The sequence below is a fragment of the Alexandromys fortis genome, unplaced genomic scaffold (genome assembly GCF_014885135.2).
Source record: "Alexandromys fortis isolate MF-2015 unplaced genomic scaffold, M_Fortis_MF-2015_v1.1 scaffold_42, whole genome shotgun sequence".
Lineage (NCBI taxonomy): Eukaryota > Metazoa > Chordata > Mammalia > Rodentia > Cricetidae > Alexandromys > Alexandromys fortis.
The window spans coordinates 3,503,263-3,523,616 of NW_026067934.1; the positions used below are offsets into that span (position 1 = coordinate 3,503,263).

Here is a 20,354-nt window from a genome sequence, read left to right on the forward strand (position 1 = left end):
AGTGGCAGACTTGGCAATTGGGACCTGAGTCTGACATGGTCACAAACATTGCAGAGCTAAATACTTTGTGAATGTCAGGGTACTTGTTCATTACTTTCCTTGTGTTGCCTCTGGATTTGTGTAAAATGAATGTCATCTCTCAATAGAGAGAGGCGAGCAATGCCTAGCTACCAACCCCTGCTATTATTTAAGCATTCAGATCACGTTCCCAACTGAATCTGAAGGGTATTGTGCCAGAGTCTTGAACCATTCTTGTTTACTTTTTTGTAAAAAACGTGCTCAAGTTAAGCTGAAATCCATTTTTTGGTTATATACAAATGGTTTATATATTATTATAATATTGTGATCCTAAGAGGAATCTGAGGCTGGAGTCAAGACAGCAAGAATTCTGTCTCCCAATTAGAAATGCCCCCATAATTTTCATTTTGGTTTTTCTTTTCAACCTGATGAACAAATGAACATTGATCTAAATAATATTGGACTCTTCTTGAACTTACATAGTTCACTATCTCAAGTATATTTTAAGATTTTGTATCTTCATTTGCATCATTCCATGGTAATTTGGTTGTTTATTTCTCAGTTGCTTTAGGTTTATCTAAGGTAAAATAAAACGATTAAATATTCTGTAAAGAATGTCTTACTACTGTACAATAATAGAGGTTCATCTCAGAAATTATACATGTTCAATTATGTTTAAGAAATATATAATATTTTACAATCTTTTACTAAGTAAATCTAAAAATGAACTGTTATTTTTTTTTTAAATTAGTGTCATTTTCCTTATAAAGACTTAGGCTTGAATTTATAAAGGGTTAGAACAAATGAAATGATGCCACTTTCTGTTGGAATACTTGGAAACAGAGGACTTAATTGGACAGGAATTTCAAGAGGCAAAGTTTTACTAGTTTCTGTTTTAATTTTATTGTCTGAGAAAACCCATCTTAGTATTTAATTTAATAGTATAAATTTCAAGTGATTGTCTTGTTAAGTCAAGGGTCCTTTGGCTGTGACAGTCTTGTGTACTTGATTTTTGAAGTGGAGAAAGAAATGAAACAGGCCATTTACTCAAATTTTTATTTGTGTGTAATTTTTCTTATCACTTATTAATTTAAGTTTCTGATTTGTATTGAATACAGTCTTAGACTCACATGATTATAGAAAAGTCCAACAAATTTATATGAGTTGGGATTATATTTGAAAAGCAACGTCATCCAGAGCTGTGATATTGAGCAGATTCTTGACAAGGGAGAGGATCTGAAAGTTCGTCCTGCAAGTGTGTGCAGTGGGGCCTTGCTCTGTTCATTCTTGCTTTTACAATGCCCAGTGTTTTGCTTAGACATTTTTGTTTTGTGAACTTGAGCGATCTTGAAAATTGTGGAAATAGGTCATGTTAATGAGATTATACCCCATGCAGGAAATAAGAAAGAATGTTGCTTGAGAAATTTTTGTTGAGAACTTGGAAAGTCATCCAACCTCTTTTTTGTACCTCGGATAAAGTTGAATCATTGATATTTTTGGATAGAGAGGGATTTATGTGCTGAACCTACCACCCAGTTTAACATATGGCTTATGTTTAAGGTTCTTCTAAATGAAAAAATTGTTTATTTTTGTTTTTTTTTATCAGATGAAATGTTCAACATGTGACTCATCATAAGGAAATCTTTATTACATCACGATCTAATTTTTATTAGTTAGGATGATGTTATTCTTCTGAAGGATTTGATCCCTAGTATATGAAGATTTTATCCCATCCCTCAGGTCTTCCTTTAGAGAGTTTAAAACATATTTTGGAATTTAATCTAGAAACATTTTGGCATTTCAGGAGATACCCCGATAGTCCAGTTTATATGAAGAGTCTGAGAACAGGACTGACTGAGCAGTGCTGAAGAAAGGCACCATTCACCCTCCTTCATGACAGCTATTAAGAGTGTAGTTTCTTAGCATCTATTCACATTTTCAATTCATCTGCTGAATCTCCCAGGAAATTTACCCTGATGTTGAGAAGTCATAGTTACTATTCCTATGCCAGATTCAGTCAGTTGGCTCAAATGGGAGCTCAGGTTTAGTCAAGTCAGACTATCAAGAGCATATAGAATTCTAATTCGTCCACTGAGCTTTCTTTCAGGAAAGGTTATTTTCACCATTTTTAATGGATAAAAGTAGAATAAGTTTTGAATCAAACGACACCCTCCTACAACTCTCCTTTCAACTTTAAAATAACAGGATGCATATTAGCAGAACTCTTAGATAAATTCTACATGTTTATAATCAGCTTTAAAAAAAAAATCTCTGGAGCTCTATAACGTGTCTAATTAGTGATGGTCGACCTTCATGTTGACATCTATCAGTTAACTCATGATTATTGTGTTTATGCATACTATATTCTTTGCTGAATCTTATATGCTTGCTAAGAGCAGCAATTTTTAGGTTATTAACATACACTGAAAAGTATTTTTAAGTATAACTACTAAAATCTTATTATTGCTATTGTTTTAGTTTTCATGAATAATTTATCATTAATATGTGCAGCACTTTTTGTATATCATTCTTTTAATGAAGAGGAATTTTTTTTAGTTTTAGTTTTTATTCATTTTTATTTAGGTGTGTGAACGTTTCCTATGTGTCATATGTGTGTGAATGCACTCAGATGTGGGAAGGGGGTGTTCTAACCCCTGAAGCTGTAGTTACAAGTGGCTGTAAGCTGTCTGATATGAGCTGTGAACCAAACCCAGGTCCTTGGGAAGATCAGCAAGTGCTTTTAACTGATGAATCTCAACTCCAAGAAGAACATATTGGATGAAGATAATTTAATTTGTGTTTAGTCATCCAGATGATTTAAATTAATATTGAAAACAGTAAAGCGTGAAACAAACTCACACCAGTTTTGATTCAAAGGATTATTTATTTGAGGGAAAAAAACCTTACAGAACACCGTCCTACATGACAGTCAGGAAAGGAGTCTAGTTGCTGGAGCAATAGAGTGAACTGAGGGCTGCCACTGCTTTTTAAAGAGAAAGAGACCACGCCCCAGTAGGCTGGTATCTCAGTGGCTATTGGTTGAAGGAGAGTAAGGAGCTCCTGCAGCAAAACAGTACATATAAAAACATAACTGAATTTTTGTGCTCTGAACTTACTACAGCCAATGCCACAATTAGGAGCAGGAGCTCACCAACTCTGCTAAAGGCAGTTTTGGTAGAGTGTCCCAATTTATAATATCAACAACGTTACTTTTTAAGTCTTTAAACTTCATGTCTGGCTCTTTCATTATTGTGGGTTTTGCTTTACATTATTACTTTTGCATTTATCTATATTATATCATACTGTATATAGATGATCAACCTGAAGTCATATATTCCCTTTGCTGTTTAATACCTCCCAATGTTGTGAGGTCTCTGGAATGCAGTTGCCTCTGAAAGTCTGAGGACCTTATTTAGGTACTTTCATAGAATCTGAATATTTGCTTCTTTCATTCTTAAACAATCAACTCTTACTATGTTCACAAACATATTGCTGTGTTTTCCCATCATCTCAGAATGCTATTCCACACTCCTTTCCACCAATGGCATGGTGTCATCAGGGGTTGGATTCTAGCCTTCTGTGACTGTGTATCTTATGAAGTGGACAGTCATTTGGATCCTACAGATTTTATAGTCTTAAGTAACATACACGGAAAAGTAGAGTTAAAAGAAGGCCTTTAAAATATCTTCAGTCCAGAGATCTATTCAGAGTGATGGTAAAAGGTTAGAGGGATGATGTTTAAAGTATATCTCACCATCTGTGGAACTGCCATGGGAGCACAGTGCCAGTTAGAGATGACATAGCCTGTCAGCTTTCACCTCATCAGCCTTCTTGTCAATAATGGCTGAGAAGAAATCTATCAACAGCTTTATCAAAATTTGTTTTTTCTTAATTTTTAATTGTTAATTTTGGCTGTGAAATATTTGAATATAAATTGATTTCTCCATACTTATTTTAATGAAACTATCAATTTACATTATTTATATAGTTTTCTGGAAGCTGTCTGTTTGCTCATTTTCTCCATTATTGGCCTTTTTAGTATTGATTTGTTGGAAAGTTTCCTGGATGTTGTGTTGTAATCTTTTTTAATTAATTAATTAATTAATTAATTTATTTTTGGTTTTTTGAGAGAGGGTTTGCCTGTAGCTTTGGAGTCTGTCCTGAAACTATCTCTTGTAGACCAGACTGACCTCAAACTCACAGAGCTCTGCCTGCCTCTGCCTCCTGAGTGCTGGGATTAAAAGCATGCACCACCACTGCCCAGCTAACTGTGCTGTAATTCTTTGCCATTGATATGAATTGGAAATATTTTTCTCAGATTTTTATTTAATTTCTAATACTTTTGTGGTATTATTGATAAATGGATTTGGTTATTTTAATTGGCATTAATCAATATTTTAGTGCTGTTATATGATGTTTTATATACTTTCATGTCACAGTTTTCTGTCTTTAGAAAATTTTACAGTGTTTTCCCATACTAATTTTAGCCTTAGAACAGCTAGAATTGATTTGTTTTATTTTGTTTGTGTAGATAACTGAATATCCCAGCACTATTTATTAGCTAATGATCCTATCATTCCTCTTTACCTGAAATGCACAGCTTACTGTAAAATATTTACATATGTATTTAGAGCTACTTTTCTATTTTTATCCTTATCTTCCTATCTGTCTCAATCCCTTTTCTTACTTGTCATGTATCTTGTGTGTACCAGTACATAGTGGGGCTGAAGTTGTCACATCTTCTCTGACATATCTTAGCTATTTTGGCTGTGTTGCTTTCGTACAGAATTTGGAAAATCACCTTATTACTTCAATTTAAAAACCCTTTGGGGGAATTCAGTTTCCCTGAATCTATAGATTTCCTGAATCTATACCTTCCCTGGAATTAGCTAAAGGAACTTTCTTCTGCTTCTACGAAGCCCTGTGCCCTTTCTAAGCCAGACATTTCCATGGATCATTTTGGTCTTTCCAATTACACAACCATAATTTGCTAATGCATCATTATTGTCTGCAATTGCAATCTTTATAATGCTCACGGTGCTAACTCTGGATTGCAGTGTACTGAATTGGAATGTTAATAATGAGAATCCTCTCCCCGCACCCCTCCCCGGTTTTGATGCTGAAGAGAGCATTTTCCTATTCAAAATCAAATGTGCTGTAGGTTTTAGAATATTTGACACATTTATTCCATTGAGGAGACAAGGGGAAAAACAGTGCTCCCTACCAACACTGCCATGCACTCTTTCTGCCTTTTCCCTATGGACCCACACCACTGAAGGATCAGTGTCTCTAAATGTCTCAGAACCTGACTGATTTAAAAGATACTTAATTTCCTTCAGTGACATGACAGCTACCAAGTGGTCAAATGAGATCTAAATACACATTTTGTTGATGCTTAGTTATTGAAACAGTTGTCATAGTAAACTCTTCAGGGACTCAGATATCCCCACTGCATCATTCTGATGCAGGAATTAGGTCTGTTGTGTTCGTTGCATGTCACTAAAGAGTGGTACTGCATCTACCATGCAGGAGGTGCCCAGTTCCCCGTAAGGTCACTTCTTCCTATGAATCATTTTCTTTCCTGTGACTCTCACTAGAACTTGGTCTGTTTTCCACGAATGCTAGACTTTACTACTTGCTGGCCAGTTGTCATTGAGGTTGCGGGCAGGACTAGTGACATGGTCTAGCCATATGTAGCTGCTTAAAGAAAGTCGAGTCATCTGGCTTTGAAGAGCTGAAACCTTGAACTGGGTTCTGACTCTATGACATGAATTAAACTAACAAATGATAGTAGTCCTGAAAAACCATTGCCTTGGTAGGCTTGATGGCATGTACCTGTAATCCTAGTGCCCAGGAAGCTGAGGAAGGGGGATTGTTAGCTGGAGGCCAACCTGACCTACATAGTGACTGTCTTAAACAAAACAGAAAATTAGAGCAAAGAGAAAAAAATCTATTGCCAGGGGAAGACTAAATCTCATGCTGGTTCCTGAATATTCCAGCATGCTAATAGAGATGCTGTGATACCAAGAAAACAGATTTTTTTATTTTGCCTTTTGTAGCACTCATAATTATCTTTCTAGTTTATCATAAGTTGATTTCTAACCAGAAGGCCTCTTTTGTTGTTGTTTGGGATTTTTGTTTGTTTAGGATGTTTTTTCCGTGGTCGTTTTTAGTTTGTATGTCTCATCACATTTGCCATCATTGCTTGGGAAGCCACGAGCACATTTGACTTACAGCTTTCTTTGGTTGCCTGACTTTACTGGTGGGAGAAGGCTGCTCTTCCCAAATGGCCACATTTCTGTTTGATCTGTCTGGCATGTGGTGGAATCCACATTGTACCTTCTAAGTATACTAAAGATGGAGCTATGTACAGAATGTAGAGACTTCATTAGCATGCTGCTTCTATGATGTTGTTCTGGATTTCTTACCGGTTCACAGCAGCCAGCCCTACCATCTGCTCGGTGAGACTAGCTAACCATCCAGCTGACAGCAGCAGGCTTTTTATAACTACCTCCTCCGTGAGGGCAGGAGTGCATACATACTCTATAGGAGACTGGCTTTTCCCAGATCAACTTTCTTCTTTTCCCCTTACTTTAAAATCTATATGGTCCTCCAGGGACCAAAATGCTTGGCTCTTCATTGAGAAAGATCTTTGAATATACATATCTCCCCAAAAACTAATTCTTCAGTTGGATGGTACAAATGTGGCAGACAGTGGAATCCATTGTTATCAGCCGAAAGGACCCATCCAATATGCATTTATGGCACACGGTTCACGTACTAAAGATAACACAGAGCTGCTTTGTCCGATCAGAGCTCTTATGGTGATACTTAAAAATTAATTGAATTTTCAAGAAGGCCACTTTTAGCTACTGTAGTTGATGATCCAGTACCTGAAGAGGTTGGTTAAAAGTGCAGTGCTACCTACAGCACGGCCTGAGTCTCTGACAGCCGTGCGGTGGTCGTGAGTGTGTGTTAAGGAGAGTTCATCAGCCCTTTCATTGATTAAGGTCTTTTATTAAGTGTTGTGTCACGTGCTTGCTGACTTACGTCTGTCTGTCTGTTTCCCTCTAGGAAAGGAAGAGTACATCGCCACATTCAAGGGCTCGGAATACTTCTGCTACGACCTGTCCCAGAACCCCATCCAAAGCAGCAGCGACGAAATAACCCTGTCCTTTAAAACTCTTCAGAGGAATGGACTGATGCTTCACACAGGGAAATCAGCGGATTATGTCAATCTTGCCTTGAAAAATGGAGCTGTCTCTCTGGTCATTAATTTGGGATCAGGGGCCTTTGAAGCGCTAGTGGAGCCCGTGAATGGAAAGTTTAATGATAATGCCTGGCATGATGTGAAAGTCACCAGGAATCTGCGTCAGGTAACAAAGCAGTGGATAAGACAGTAACCGCCATTGTTTCTCGCTACAGCTGTGCCTGTGGTACCTACAGCTGTGTGTGTGTGTCGGGGGGCCTTGAGAACCCCACCACACAAGACAGGGCCTAGAGTTGCTCAGAGATTAGCTTTTTCTTCTGAGGTGAATTTTCCTGCCATACTTGAGCAGGGGCATATCTAGAAAGTTCTGGGGGGGGGGGGGCAGATGCTATTTTAATACAGCAACATATGGTTAGTTTCCAGAGGGCTGCCAGGATAACCCTGTGACCTGCCCTTTCTCTATGTGATTTTATTGTCATTTTGATTTTTTTCTTTTTAATATAAATTATAGTTCAGTAGTGATTTGGAAGCATGCACATTGGGGTCATTAAATCACAGTTCCTTTTTTGTAGTTAAAATTTTTTTGATTAATTGGGATTTTTATCATTTCCTACTTCCTCCTCTTTTGAACCCTAAAATGTGAAAATAAATTGTCCCTGAGGGGAAAAGTTAAATCTTGGGTATAACCTATATTCTCAAGTTTTTGTTTATGAGGATGTTTTGTTTTAGCACAGATGCTCAAACTACAAATGATATGGAAGGTCACTTCATCCTCTAGGTGCCCACTTCCATTGGAATATATATTTATATTTTTATATTTATACATATATATTTACATAAATTATTATAGAAGTCTTTATATGAGAAAATACCCACTCTTTACTGAATCTATGGGACTATATATACTGTATGTTTTTAATGAGACATACACAGTATATGCAGAAAGCAGACTAGATTGTTCATATATTTTGATCATTATGAGTTTTGATTATCTGGAATTTTATATTATCATGTATCATTTTTTAAGTGTTGACAGTAACTAATTTTTGAATGGTAAATGCTAATCTCAAACTAATATCCTTAATGTATTTGTTATTTCTCTGAACAGTTGCAGAATGACCGAGTGTCTCTGGTTTTCCTTTACTAAAATGGCCCTCTCTTTTCTGAGCTGTTAACTAACCTTTTCCTTCCCGCTTCTGAAAGCCTTCAGCTATCTGAGCTAGAGAAGCAAAAATAATCTAGGAGTAGAGATTTGGTGCAATTGAGGCAGACAAGCAAAGTTTAAAGATCATGAGTGTCTCCAAGGCCTTTGAGACACCCCAGGACACAGAGGAGCCATGTGCTCCGTGTGGGAGAGGGCTACCCACAGTCATTGTAGCTATAGACCATGGGTTTTCTGTAAGTCTGTCTCTTTGGTTTTCCGTTTTTATTTCTTATCTCTCACATACTCACCAAGAGACTGGAGGCTCATTTGAAACAAGCACAAAAGGAAGGGGTGGGGACGTCTTGATGAGCCCACTTTCTAGATTTGCCTTTGCTCAGGTTAAAAAGCCAGATGAGAATGTGTAGCTCCAAGAAAAGAGAAGTCTGTGCAACTAGGGTGCATGCGTGGCAGGACAGATTAGAAGCAAGTCCATTCTACTCATTCTGTGTGTCAGGATCTTTGCTCTGTTTCATTGCAGTATACTGTGACCCTAAAGTCCATCAATATGACCGAAGGAAGTTTTGGAGTTGAGGAGGAGTCCTTGTGTGCTGTAAAATTGAGTAGCAGGGCAATGCCAACTGATTCCTACTAATTTGCTGGGGCTGGGTGTGGGTCTGGAGGGCGGGGACTATGATGGGCCTAGGGTGACAATGGTGAACGGATAGGCTTCAGGCCTTTAAACGAATCCCTTGTAGATGTTTACAATGGCTCTCAGTTGTCCTCAGGAAGACAAAAGGAACGCTGCCTTGTGTCTGTTTCTGTCTAGTGGCAAGAGATGAACAAGGGCAGGAAAAGACTATCTCCTCTGTTGGAGGCCTATTTGTTAGTCTGCTTTTTTTCTTGTAAAATTTTTTTGCCCTTTTTCTATGTTACTAACATGCTTAATAACTAACATGTCATTCATGGAATGTTTCATTCTACTAACCGTTACCTGAATCAAAAAATGTACTAACATGGTAGAGACCATCATATTTTTTAAGTAACGATCGTTATTCTGTTCACAGTTTTTAATTTCCTTTCTCCCCCCTTCTCCACAAAGCACTCAGGCATTGGACACGCTATGGTAAACAAACTACATTGTTCGGTAGATATCATTCTAATTGTTTCTTATTTTGGGTTTGCCGTGTGTTTTCTTTCTTTCTTTTAACTGTAGACATCATTAACAAAAGAGGAACTGCGGTTGGTACTCTTCTGCTTACCTTGACCTCCTTCTTTTCATCTGTTGTTGACTTTCTTATTTTTTACCTGTTCCCGTCAACTTCTGTTTTCGAACTCACCTGTAGGGGCATCGTTAACGTTTCGAACGTTTTTTTGCATCCAGCTGTGGTTAACACGAGATAAGAAAATGGTGGCTGGCCCGAGTGACCGCAGGCTCAGCCAGTCTCTAACCATTCATGATGCATGGCATGGAAACTTGGTTTGGGAATGTTGGAGATGCCACACCCACTCATCTTTACGTCATCACTAAGCAGTTATCTTTCTCCTTTGGTTTTTCCCGTCTTCTTTCCTTTCCTTTCTGAACGTTCTGTACCTCCCGCATGCGCATCGCGAGTGCTGCTCCACTGGTTGTTTTGCCGCCTAGTCTTCCCTCAGCATGCCTCAGGCACTTGCATGCTCAACAATCGCTGCTCAGTAGTGCAAACAGTGACGTTGCTCAAGTAGCCTGCGCCTTTTCTGTTACCAAGGTGCACGTTGTGATTAGTGAATAACAGATGACTAAACTTTACTAATACGTACACCAGCAAAACTAACCTAGGAGGCATTTTACTAACACCATTTTTGTGTCTGCTCAATAACTTTTGAGTTGCAGCAGGGATGATGCTGGCACTAGTTCACTGATCAGTTAACTCTCTAACTAGTTTAGACCTCTCAGGGCTAGCTGAATAGAATCCAAGAATAAACCTCAAACAGACATGAAAATGGGTTCCGCCATAGGGCTAAAACTGAAAACCAAACAAACAGAAAAAAAAAAGCAAAACAAAACAAAACAAAAAAAAAGAGCAAAACAAAAAAAAAATAAAATAAACAAAACACAAACAGGCATACCCCAGGACTGCAGCATCTAGGTCTGAGTATAGCGTGTCCTTTCCCTGTGCTTTGTTATCTAGGTGACAATATCAGTGGATGGGATTCTTACCACAACGGGCTACACGCAAGAAGATTACACCATGCTGGGGTCTGACGACTTTTTCTATGTGGGAGGCAGTCCCAGCACAGCCGACCTTCCAGGGTCACCAGTCAGTAACAACTTTATGGGCTGTCTCAAAGAGGTAAATATTGATGTCATGGCACCATTCTTAACTCACAATCTCATTTTTGCAGATCTGGACTGAGAACTCCTTTACTGAAGATCTGATGTTCCCAGAGTGAATGGCACAACCTTAAATTCAGTCTTGTGTTGTTTATGCAGAATGGGGTAAAGGGGTAGCTCATACACCACACTGGGGAATTACACTCTGCCTCCCACAGTAGGCATTTTCCTGTAGAGGTTTGTATATGCTGTAAGAGGACATCCAACAAAAAGAGATTTTGGTCTAAAGTTGTACTAAGAGCTAATTGTCTGGGGTATTGTGCGTACTCTAGTGGTTTGTTGGAGAGTTAAGGGGAAAGAAAAGAACTATGAGAGGAAAGGAAACAACATGCATAGGAATGTCAACACAGAGAACAAAATGAGGCTGCACAATGAAACAATTCTGTTGCTGTATTTTAACTGTGTCCTGAAGGTGGGAGAGCTATGTCCTTTGTGATCTGGTAAGTTGACATGATATTTACCTGGGGAAAATCCGAGCTGAGGAGAACAATTTCACCCTCCTTTCTCAGCTGTCAGTGTCTGCTGTAAATTTTCATAAGCTTGCAGTTTGTGGTGAAAGACCAGAAGTGCCTTGAATTTCAATTTTATATTCCATAAAAAATAGATTTAAAAAAAAATCTATTCAGTCATCACAAGTTTTGTTTTCTGGATATTGGAGCATAAGTTTCCCCTTTGTTGCAAGGTGGCAATGGGGCAATGCAGATTCATAAGACCTAAAGTGGGGTAATTATGAACTTGCTAGTTATTTAGGCACAGCAATCACTACTAAGAAGCAATGCTGTTGTTTATTGTGTTCTATCAAAAATGTAATCATATAAATTTCATTGAATTATTTTTATTTTATATTTATTTTCCACTCAACAGTGGGAAAGTCACTATTTTGTACTAAGTCATCATTGCTTGTCTTCAAAGTATTGCATCTGTTTCCCAATATGTGTGTATGTGTGTGTGTGGGGGGGGAGAGAGAGAGAGAAAAGAGAGAGAGAGAGAGAGAGAGAGAGAGAGAGAGAGAGAGAGAGAGAGAGAGAGAGAGAGAAAGGGAGAAGCAGCCCCAAAGGGGTTCAAAACTGCTACAATATAACAAGTGCATGCAGTTTTCCATGGACAGAATAGATCCAAACATTAGGGTGGGGAAATTGCCTCTCAGAGAGTGAATTATTACTCTCTGAAGACATAAAATACGTCTTAGGGTCTGTGTTACACTCGATAGGCAATAATAAACTAACAAAATAGCAGTTATCATCATGATAAAAACAGTATTAAGCTTTCCAAGTCTTTTGTGCTTAGCACTCTCCTGAAGGTGTCCAGTGGCCATCACAGTATAGGTAGTGATTTACCATCTTTATGTTTCAAACAAAGAAATTAACGCTCAGGCCAGGTAAGTTCCTTGCAGGAAGAGCCACAACGCTTAGGTATTAAAACCCAAAGCTCGATTTCCTAGTCATCTGTCCTGGTAATTACCATACTTCACCATGTCCTAGAAGTGTTTCTTAGGTCATTGATGTTGAAGATTGCACATAGGAGCTCTCAATTTTATTAAAAGCAGAAGAGAGTTCTAGAAATGTACAAGAACTTATGGCCAACGTGCTCATTTGAACTGAAAAAAGGCTGACCTGAGTGTGAGTTCCCGTGGCCAATGAGGACACGGAAACCAAATGTGTAAGCCTGGATTCACTAGAATTTGGACAGGTAGGAGATAAACAAAGTAGCTCAGATCAGGGAGAGACAAGAGTCACTGCATACTTCGACTTAACAAGTCCACTCCTGAAAGCCTTTTCTGTTCATTCCTAAGTACTCACACAAAGGTGTAGTGTTTATCTCCACCATTCAATCAGCCATAGGCCATGCTTTATCTATAGAAAGTGACCCTTGGTTTAAACTGGAGAAAGTCAAAGTACTCCTAGGCAGAATGTAAATCTAGCAGAAGAGCATCTTTGGGCATCCTATGAAAAATGAGGCTATCTGTAGTATTGGGTTCCTCTGAGACATATAACATTCTCCAGTTCTCCAGTGAGCAAGAAAATTTTTGTACTTGTAAAGCTGCAGTAAACTCCCTTCACCTGAAATAGTAAATTTAAATTAAGCAGTGCTTGAAACAAACATCTCTACTGTTTAAGTGCCCATACACTGATAATCTCAGCATTCATATTTTTATATTAACAGTCAATCACAAACAATATGCCAGAAAGAAAAAATTAAAAAAATAATAAATCCATATGGTCTTTTAAGCATCGTCCCTTAACTAAAAGTACATAAAAGAGAAATTTTTCCCTTTCCCTTTCTGTAGATTTTACATACAAACTCTTCTGAAAGAATAGCGGGCCCATCTTTCTGCTTTCCATAGCCTGTGCAATTTGCTTGGAGTAAGCTCTGTGACGTTTTGCAATTTTGTGCGATGTATTTCACTTGGTTTCCTTCCAGCACACTAGAGGTTGGAAGGGTGTAGAGATACAACCAGTTTATAAATGTAGAAAATATTCCTTTGGAGGATATTTTGCTAGTTCGTAGCTTTCACCTACATTTGACTCATCTTTTATAATAGTCTGCTCTTCCTGTTTCTGAAAGGAAAAGGTGAAAAGGTGCCATGGATTTTGAGCTAAATCACCTTGCTATAGGAAGGTCAGTTTTCTAGAGTTTGTGAATCGATAGGATTATGCCAACATTCCTTTTCTTGTTTGTTTTCCTAAACCCTGGTTTAAAGTTCCTAGCCAAGAGCATATTCCATTCCTAATACCTTAACTACAACTTCATTTATTGGCTTTTTTATTTTCAATCCAGTACATAATACCCCTTAGGAAGTCACTTCTGTAGGAGTGTCTAAGGGCACCTAGTCTGAAGCCACAGAGAACATTTTGGAGTAGAAATAATCTGCACTCATTTTCTGAGTGTTTTGAAAGGAATAAAGCAGATATAGAGGAGGCCAGGCTGGGAAGCAATGAGGGACAGCCCAAAATCAGCACCCAGCTTTAGACAAAGGGAGCAATGAGGGACGGTGCAGGATCAGCACCCAGCTTTCAGACATAACATATCTGACTGGATAATGACGGCCTCATTGTGATCCATGTTAATTATCATAAAACTAGAGATGGCCTACTACATTTACTAATTTATACCCTCATTGTTTAAAAATTAAAGTAAAAAGGAAATCTTTCAACATATAGAAGCTATCTATAGTTTAATTCTCTTTAGTGACATCTTAATTTTTCTGTGACATTTATAATGGTAAATAAGACCGAGGGGCACTTTTAGCCAGTAGGTCACAAAAAAAAAGTTAATTTCATTAAAGCAACGACCAAATTTCAAAATAAAATAACAATGTGTAAAACACTAATCTGTTGAAAATGAGAAGATCTCTAGAACAGCCAGCAGAGAAAAGAATTTCTTTTGTAATAGTTAAACCTAGTCACAAACAACTAAAAAATCATTGGTGATAATGGCTTTCCCAGACTTAAGGTTTTGGAAAGGCAAAGGAAAATTGTCAACAATGATTAGTATTATACACAGATCACTCTTGTAAGACTGGACATAGGCCTTGAGAAATACACTTTAAAATCATATTGTAGTGAAAGCAACCCAAATTCTTCTTTGACAAGAATGCTTGTTTATATTATTTGCATTTTTGGAAGCATCATTTAAAAGCTAAAATACATTTTCTCAGAATGTTTTATAAATTTAAATTTATTTTTTTCTAGTGAAGTGTGTTTGAGTAACAAATAGGTACTAATGGGAGAAAAGGTGAGAAGCTGAGGAAAGAGGAATCTCGACATTTGCATAAGATGCTTGGAGCATCTGAGGACCCTCAAGCCCCACCCACCTATTTTGAGCACTGGAAAAGCATTTTCTTGGAAACAAGTCCTGTAGTTTTGTTTTAACGCGCTCTTTAGGGGCCGCTTTTCAACCACCAAAGATTGGTGGAAATCTCACCAATAAATGTTTTACTCCAATATGTTGACCACAAAGAATTGGATAGTAAAGGGTCCCGCAGTGAGAGTAATGCCTCTCCCATTAATTCTGTCTGTTCTTAGCTCCTGCATTTTTCTATTTCTTAATTTCTTTGTGTCCACAAAACACTCTAAAACACCTGCTTCCCTCCTGCAGAGTGGACATTATTTAGCATGGCTTGCTGGTTAGGAAAGGAAACTAAAGAAGGGGGAAATGATTGTGTGCGTGAATAAAACACCCCAGAATGCCTTATCCGAAGTGTTTTCAGACACCCGTGACTGCTGCAGGCTTTCTAATCAGTTGCTGCCGTAGAGACTATGCCTGTGCGAGGTCATTTAAAATGCTGCCTCTAAAAACGGCGTAGAATGAGCCGAGGAAAGATGTTTGAGAGCAAAGAAAGCAGAGTGAATGCTGGAGGGAATTAAATCCCTACTGAAAATTTCATCAACCTAATTAGGTCAGCTCAGCCTTTAATTACACATAGAGATTTTTATCCCTAGAAATCTGTAGGAAGACCGAAGGTGGGTGAGCTTCAGGAAATACCCCATCTTACAAAAAAGAATTTTCCTTCTCTGTGAAAAGAGAAAATGGCTGATTCCCTAGTGCAGGGTGGTGGGGGAGGGTCCCTTCTGAGGAGCGCAGAGACCACACCCTTTTTCTTGGACCCAGCCAGTCTCTGCAGTTAGAGGGAAGGGTTTTCTTTACACAGAGGCTTATTAGCTCTTCTTTCCTTTGGACAACGGAGGGTGACCTAAAATTGTGAAGGTTTCTTCCTGTCTGTGGTCAACCCAGCTCATCTAAGTCCCTCCTTCCGGTAGACTTCCTGCACTGAGATGGAAATCACTAAATATAAGAGCAAAATTCCATCACAGATGGTGCATTTTAGGGTATTTTTCTTATTCAGAAATCAGGTTCTTTTCATGACCTGTTGGAGAAATTGCAGTGGCAGGAACTTGGAGGACAAGGGGATGTTCAGGGATGCCTGCCAGACACAGGATGTGGGTGTGGGCAGGTCCCACCTTATAGGTTGTCCTCTCTGATCCAGGACTTATCATCTTCCGAACGTCGTCTGGGAGTATTTTACAATCCACTTAGTCTGCCCCTCACATGTGCTTCACTGACTCTTTAGAAAAGGGTTGCTTCTTACTTCTCTACTTTCTCCTGGGAGTTTCTCACACATATCAAATATTTCTGGGTAACCTGTTAGCGTATGATTTATGTTAATATTCTATTGACTTGGATAATTTGTGTTAAATGAACTATTTTAAGTTAAGTGTTACTAATGCATGGAAGCTTAATTACTTAGAGGAAAATATAGAGGAAGCTTAATACAGTCTTGTGCCTGGCCTGGTTGATGTCTGATGTCATTATAGCTACAGATTCTTTTCCATAAGTATTTCTATGCTAGACTAGATGTTCACAGGATGTCATTTTGCTGGTTTCGCTGGAATGAGGGAGTTCATGGATCAGGTGCCTTCTTACAAAATCCGTTGTTTGTGTGTCAGTTGAGTTCCTCGTGTTCCAGTCTGTCTGGGGATAAATGATTCTCTAGTGATCTTGGGCTGTTCTCCAAGAACCGAGTCTTGATTTACTGACTTGGACAATTTAGCTTGGACAAATGGACTAAATTGGCCTCTACCATTTTTATAGATTTAAAACCAAGTTTTCTCCACCTAATTTTAAGCACAGAATATATCACTTTTCATTTAATATTTTTATTATAGAATTTAAGCAAATGTTCATGGGAATATAAAATAAATTTACAAATTTTTATGTACCATCTGATATTCCACAGCCACAGATTAAGAATAGGGGCCAGGAAGACAGCTGGGTAACAAGCACTTAAATGTTTCTTTCAGACACTACCTGGAATATCTCAAGAGTTTCCTAATAGTTATGTGTCTAATGGCACAAGGGGCACACAAAACTATAATTTACTTTTAAAATAAAGTAACAAAATTCAGTGTAATCAGCAATTTATAAGAGAAAAAAATAAGTTTCTGATATTATTCTATAGTATGACATTTCCACATGAAATCAAACATAAAAATACATTCACTTTTTGGGTGCTTCTTGTATCCAATAGTATCCCTCAAAGCAGGACAGTTGTAATACTTTAACACTGCCCCTATCAGACTGAGGAAGACATGCTGATTTAGGGTCTTGGATAACTGGCCTAACAGAAACCAGTCACTAAGTAGCTAAAGTTAGAGTCCCAAGCCAAAGGATTCCAACTACAGGCTCCTTGCACTTAGCTGCAGTTTTGTGTTCTTTCCATAATACAAAGCATCCCTGACTTCTTTTCTTTCATTTCCAGGATTGTTATGACATGACGTTAGATGGAATTATAGTCATCTGACTTTTTATAGGGAAGAAAGCAAAAGACTGCCTGAATTTGCAGGCATTTTGAGAAGGGAGACTTCAGGGTGAGCAACAGCTGTAGAACTCTTTCCTACTCTGGTAGCTGCATGCCTGCCCTCATATAAGGGTTTCCATGAGCTAATACAGGTCTCCGTACTTCTCTGTACTGTGCAGCCAAGCACACTAAGCGGAACGCATAGGACGTACATTTGGATGTGCTCTCTAGACGTCGATGAAGTTAGCTTCTGTGCATTGTAGCCATGGGAACAGGCGAAGAAACAACTGGGGCAAAAACCAGGCATCTTGCCCTAGACCCTCCTCTTTGAGATTGGACTCAGGGAGTCCCATCTGCTCAGGTCCCCAAGGAATCAGACCTCAATCCTTTAGTCCACAAAGCATCTGGTGATTTTGTGAATGGAATGCAGCTTTTTGAACACCCCAATTCCCTTCCAGGAAGCCACAGATTTTTTTTTCCCCATCATTTTCGGCAGAAGCCCCATAGCCTGGAACTGCATCAGCAGTTGGTATAATGAATTGTAGTGATTTTAAATACCAAGCTGGCATAACGTGGTCTGGTAGGGGGCTCAGTGACATTTTAATTCTAAGGACTTGATGTATTTTATAGAATATGACATTTTTCAGCCCAGCAGAAAGCACATATTAACAGTGACTAACTCTGAATATTGACCACTGATTGCCACTTCCACTGAGCAGTGCATCCTGTTTAAATTAAAGAGTGGTATTCACATGCGTGAATCCAATTACTTGTCTTTAAATTTACTTTCCTTAAGTAAATTTATATACATTCACACATTATGCCTAGTGTGTACATGACACGGAGCACTTGCGATAGTCAGAGGACAAGTTACAGGAGTCAGTTCTTTCCTTCCATTTTATGAGTCTGTTGGCTTGAATTCAGGTCTTCAGTAATAGCGGTAAACACCCTCTACAGGCTGAGCCATGTTGCAGAAACCAATTCATTTTCAGTCTATATCTACCATGTACCAGGCTCTGTGCTGGGGACTGAAAAAACATTGATAAAGACAACTGTTCAGCCAAGAATATGTGAAGAGCCAACAGAGCAAGATTACAAAACAAGCACCATAACAGAGGCAAAACAAGTCACTCTTGAAATAAAGCAGCAGTTGTGATTGACAATGCCCAGGGGAACTAGCAATTAGTTCAAAAGAACGTATGATGTAATCTGACTTACCCTTCTTTGCCCAGCTGCGTGTTGGGATGGTGCTGATGAAATAGAAGAAAAATGGTGGTGATAGTAGTGGTTAGTGTTGGTGGTAGTGGTGTAACTGGTGGTGCTGGTTGGTGGTGGTGATATTAGTGGTGGTGGCGGCAGTGGTAGTGGGTTAGTTCTACCACCAGAACTGGAACCCAATAGGAAGCTTACAATGAACTGAGTGACCATGTTGCATGGCGAAATTTATGTGGCAATGAAAGTTTATAACTTTATGAAGGTTTATCACATTAAGGGGAAAACCTGAAATTCACATAAAACAAAATGAGTAATTTTTAAAAAATTTGTTATGAGATGATATACCCTTGCCTTTTTTCTCTGGATTGAAGTGTTTATGTTTAGAAGAAAATTATTTCCGTGTACTGTAATTGGTGTTGTTTTTTTCTCCCCAGAGAAATCATCATTATTGAAACACACTTAAAACAAATTAATTACTTTAAAAAGAAAATAATTCTGCTATTCAGAAGCATGCTATTTTGAATAATAGGAAAATGCTATTCTAATGTTTGTTGAGTAAATACTCTGTACACAGAGGGTTGGTGGCTCTGGTGCTCAGTTCATCAGCTGTGCATGCTGTGGATTTCTACAGTAGGGCTTTTTGTTTTTGAAGATCTAGAGGTATAGAGTTATTAGGGTATGATTATGAGTTATTGGGGGCATCTAGGGTTACAAAGGGCACACGGTGAGTAGGAGTCTGCTATGATTGAGAATATGGGGTGGTTATAGACTTTAAAGGCTTAGAACAATTATGTTGACTCAACAGATCTATCTGATAAGTCATAAAGCCTAAATTATCTTTTTAGTATAATCATGTTTTCTGAGCCTTAGGCTCTAATTTTTGAATTAAATGGGGATAAAAACGGCCTGTTGTGAAAAACTAACTGCATTAAATTGGTTAAGGAAGATAGCTTTAGAATGAGACAGAGCTCAGTTCAAAACCAGTCTCCCAAGACTCAGTTGCAAATATGATCCTAGATAAGACATTTAAAGCTTCTGGACTTCCATAATCATGGATATTAATAATATAGGTGCCTAAAGTATTGGGTGCTGTTAGGTCTGAAGCTCTAAAAGCAGTGCTGGTGTCCTGCAGCACTGCAGTAGCATGCTTTTTGTTTTGTAGACCACTGTTAATGTAGGATTATTTTACTTTACACAATTTGGTAACTCAAGCAGATTTATATGTTTTTCTTTCCATTTTAATGGTTTTTTAGTATAATGCATTATGCCCTAAAGGAAGCAAACTCTTCCTTGGCTATATAACAGACAATGCGAGATTTGAGGTACTAAGGAACTATTTCGGGTATCACTGCTTCTTCTGCCTTGAGATTTTTTTTATACAGCATCCCCTAGAGGCACCTATTAAGTATGCCACCTCCTGAAGCAATGATGACTTGTAGTTTGTCTAACGACAAAATGTATAAAGGATACATTTGGCTAACACAAATATCAACACTATTATTTTGAGGGAAAGGGGTAATACAGTGTTTGCTTTCATAGAAGAGCAACTATGTCGTAGACAAAGGAGAACTTAATAACAAAGAGAAAATATCAGAGATATTTCAAAAACAAGTAAAGAGTTTATTAACACTGCAAGTAAAGTATAAACTAAATAAGCAAAATCACCTTCCCTTAATCTAATCTAGTGGTTCTCCCCTTCCTAACTCTGTAGCTCTTTAACAGAGCTTCTCATATTGTGGTGATCCATAATGTAAAATTATTTCCTTGCTACTTCATAACTGTAATTTTGCTACTATCATGAACCATAATGTAAATATCTGATATGCTACTCCTGTAAAAGGGTCCTTTGACCTGCAAAGGGGTCAAGACCCACAAGTTGAGAGTTGCTGATCTTAGACTCTTAGAATCTGAGGCAGAGGGGTGAGTCAGCAATTGGGAGGGCTGGCTGCTGTTGCAGAGGACATAGGTGTGTTTCCCAGCACCACATGGCAGCTCACAATCATCTGTCACTCCAGTTACAGGGGACACACACCCTTTTCTGGAGTTTTGGGGTCCAATCACACATGTGCTATACATATACATACATACTTAACACACA

General features: G+C 38.4%; 1 protein-coding gene across 1 annotated transcript in view; it reads left to right on the forward strand.

The window, feature by feature from the left end:
- Positions 1 to 20,354, forward strand: part of Nrxn1 (neurexin 1) — a 1,063,094-nt gene that overhangs the window by 371,762 nt on the left and 670,978 nt on the right. Inside the window, exons 5-6 of the mRNA XM_050146062.1 lie at positions 7,093 to 7,394; positions 10,541 to 10,702. Of these exons, the coding sequence (XP_050002019.1) occupies positions 7,093 to 7,394; positions 10,541 to 10,702 (464 nt within the window). The remainder of the gene's footprint in view (positions 1 to 7,092; positions 7,395 to 10,540; positions 10,703 to 20,354) is intronic.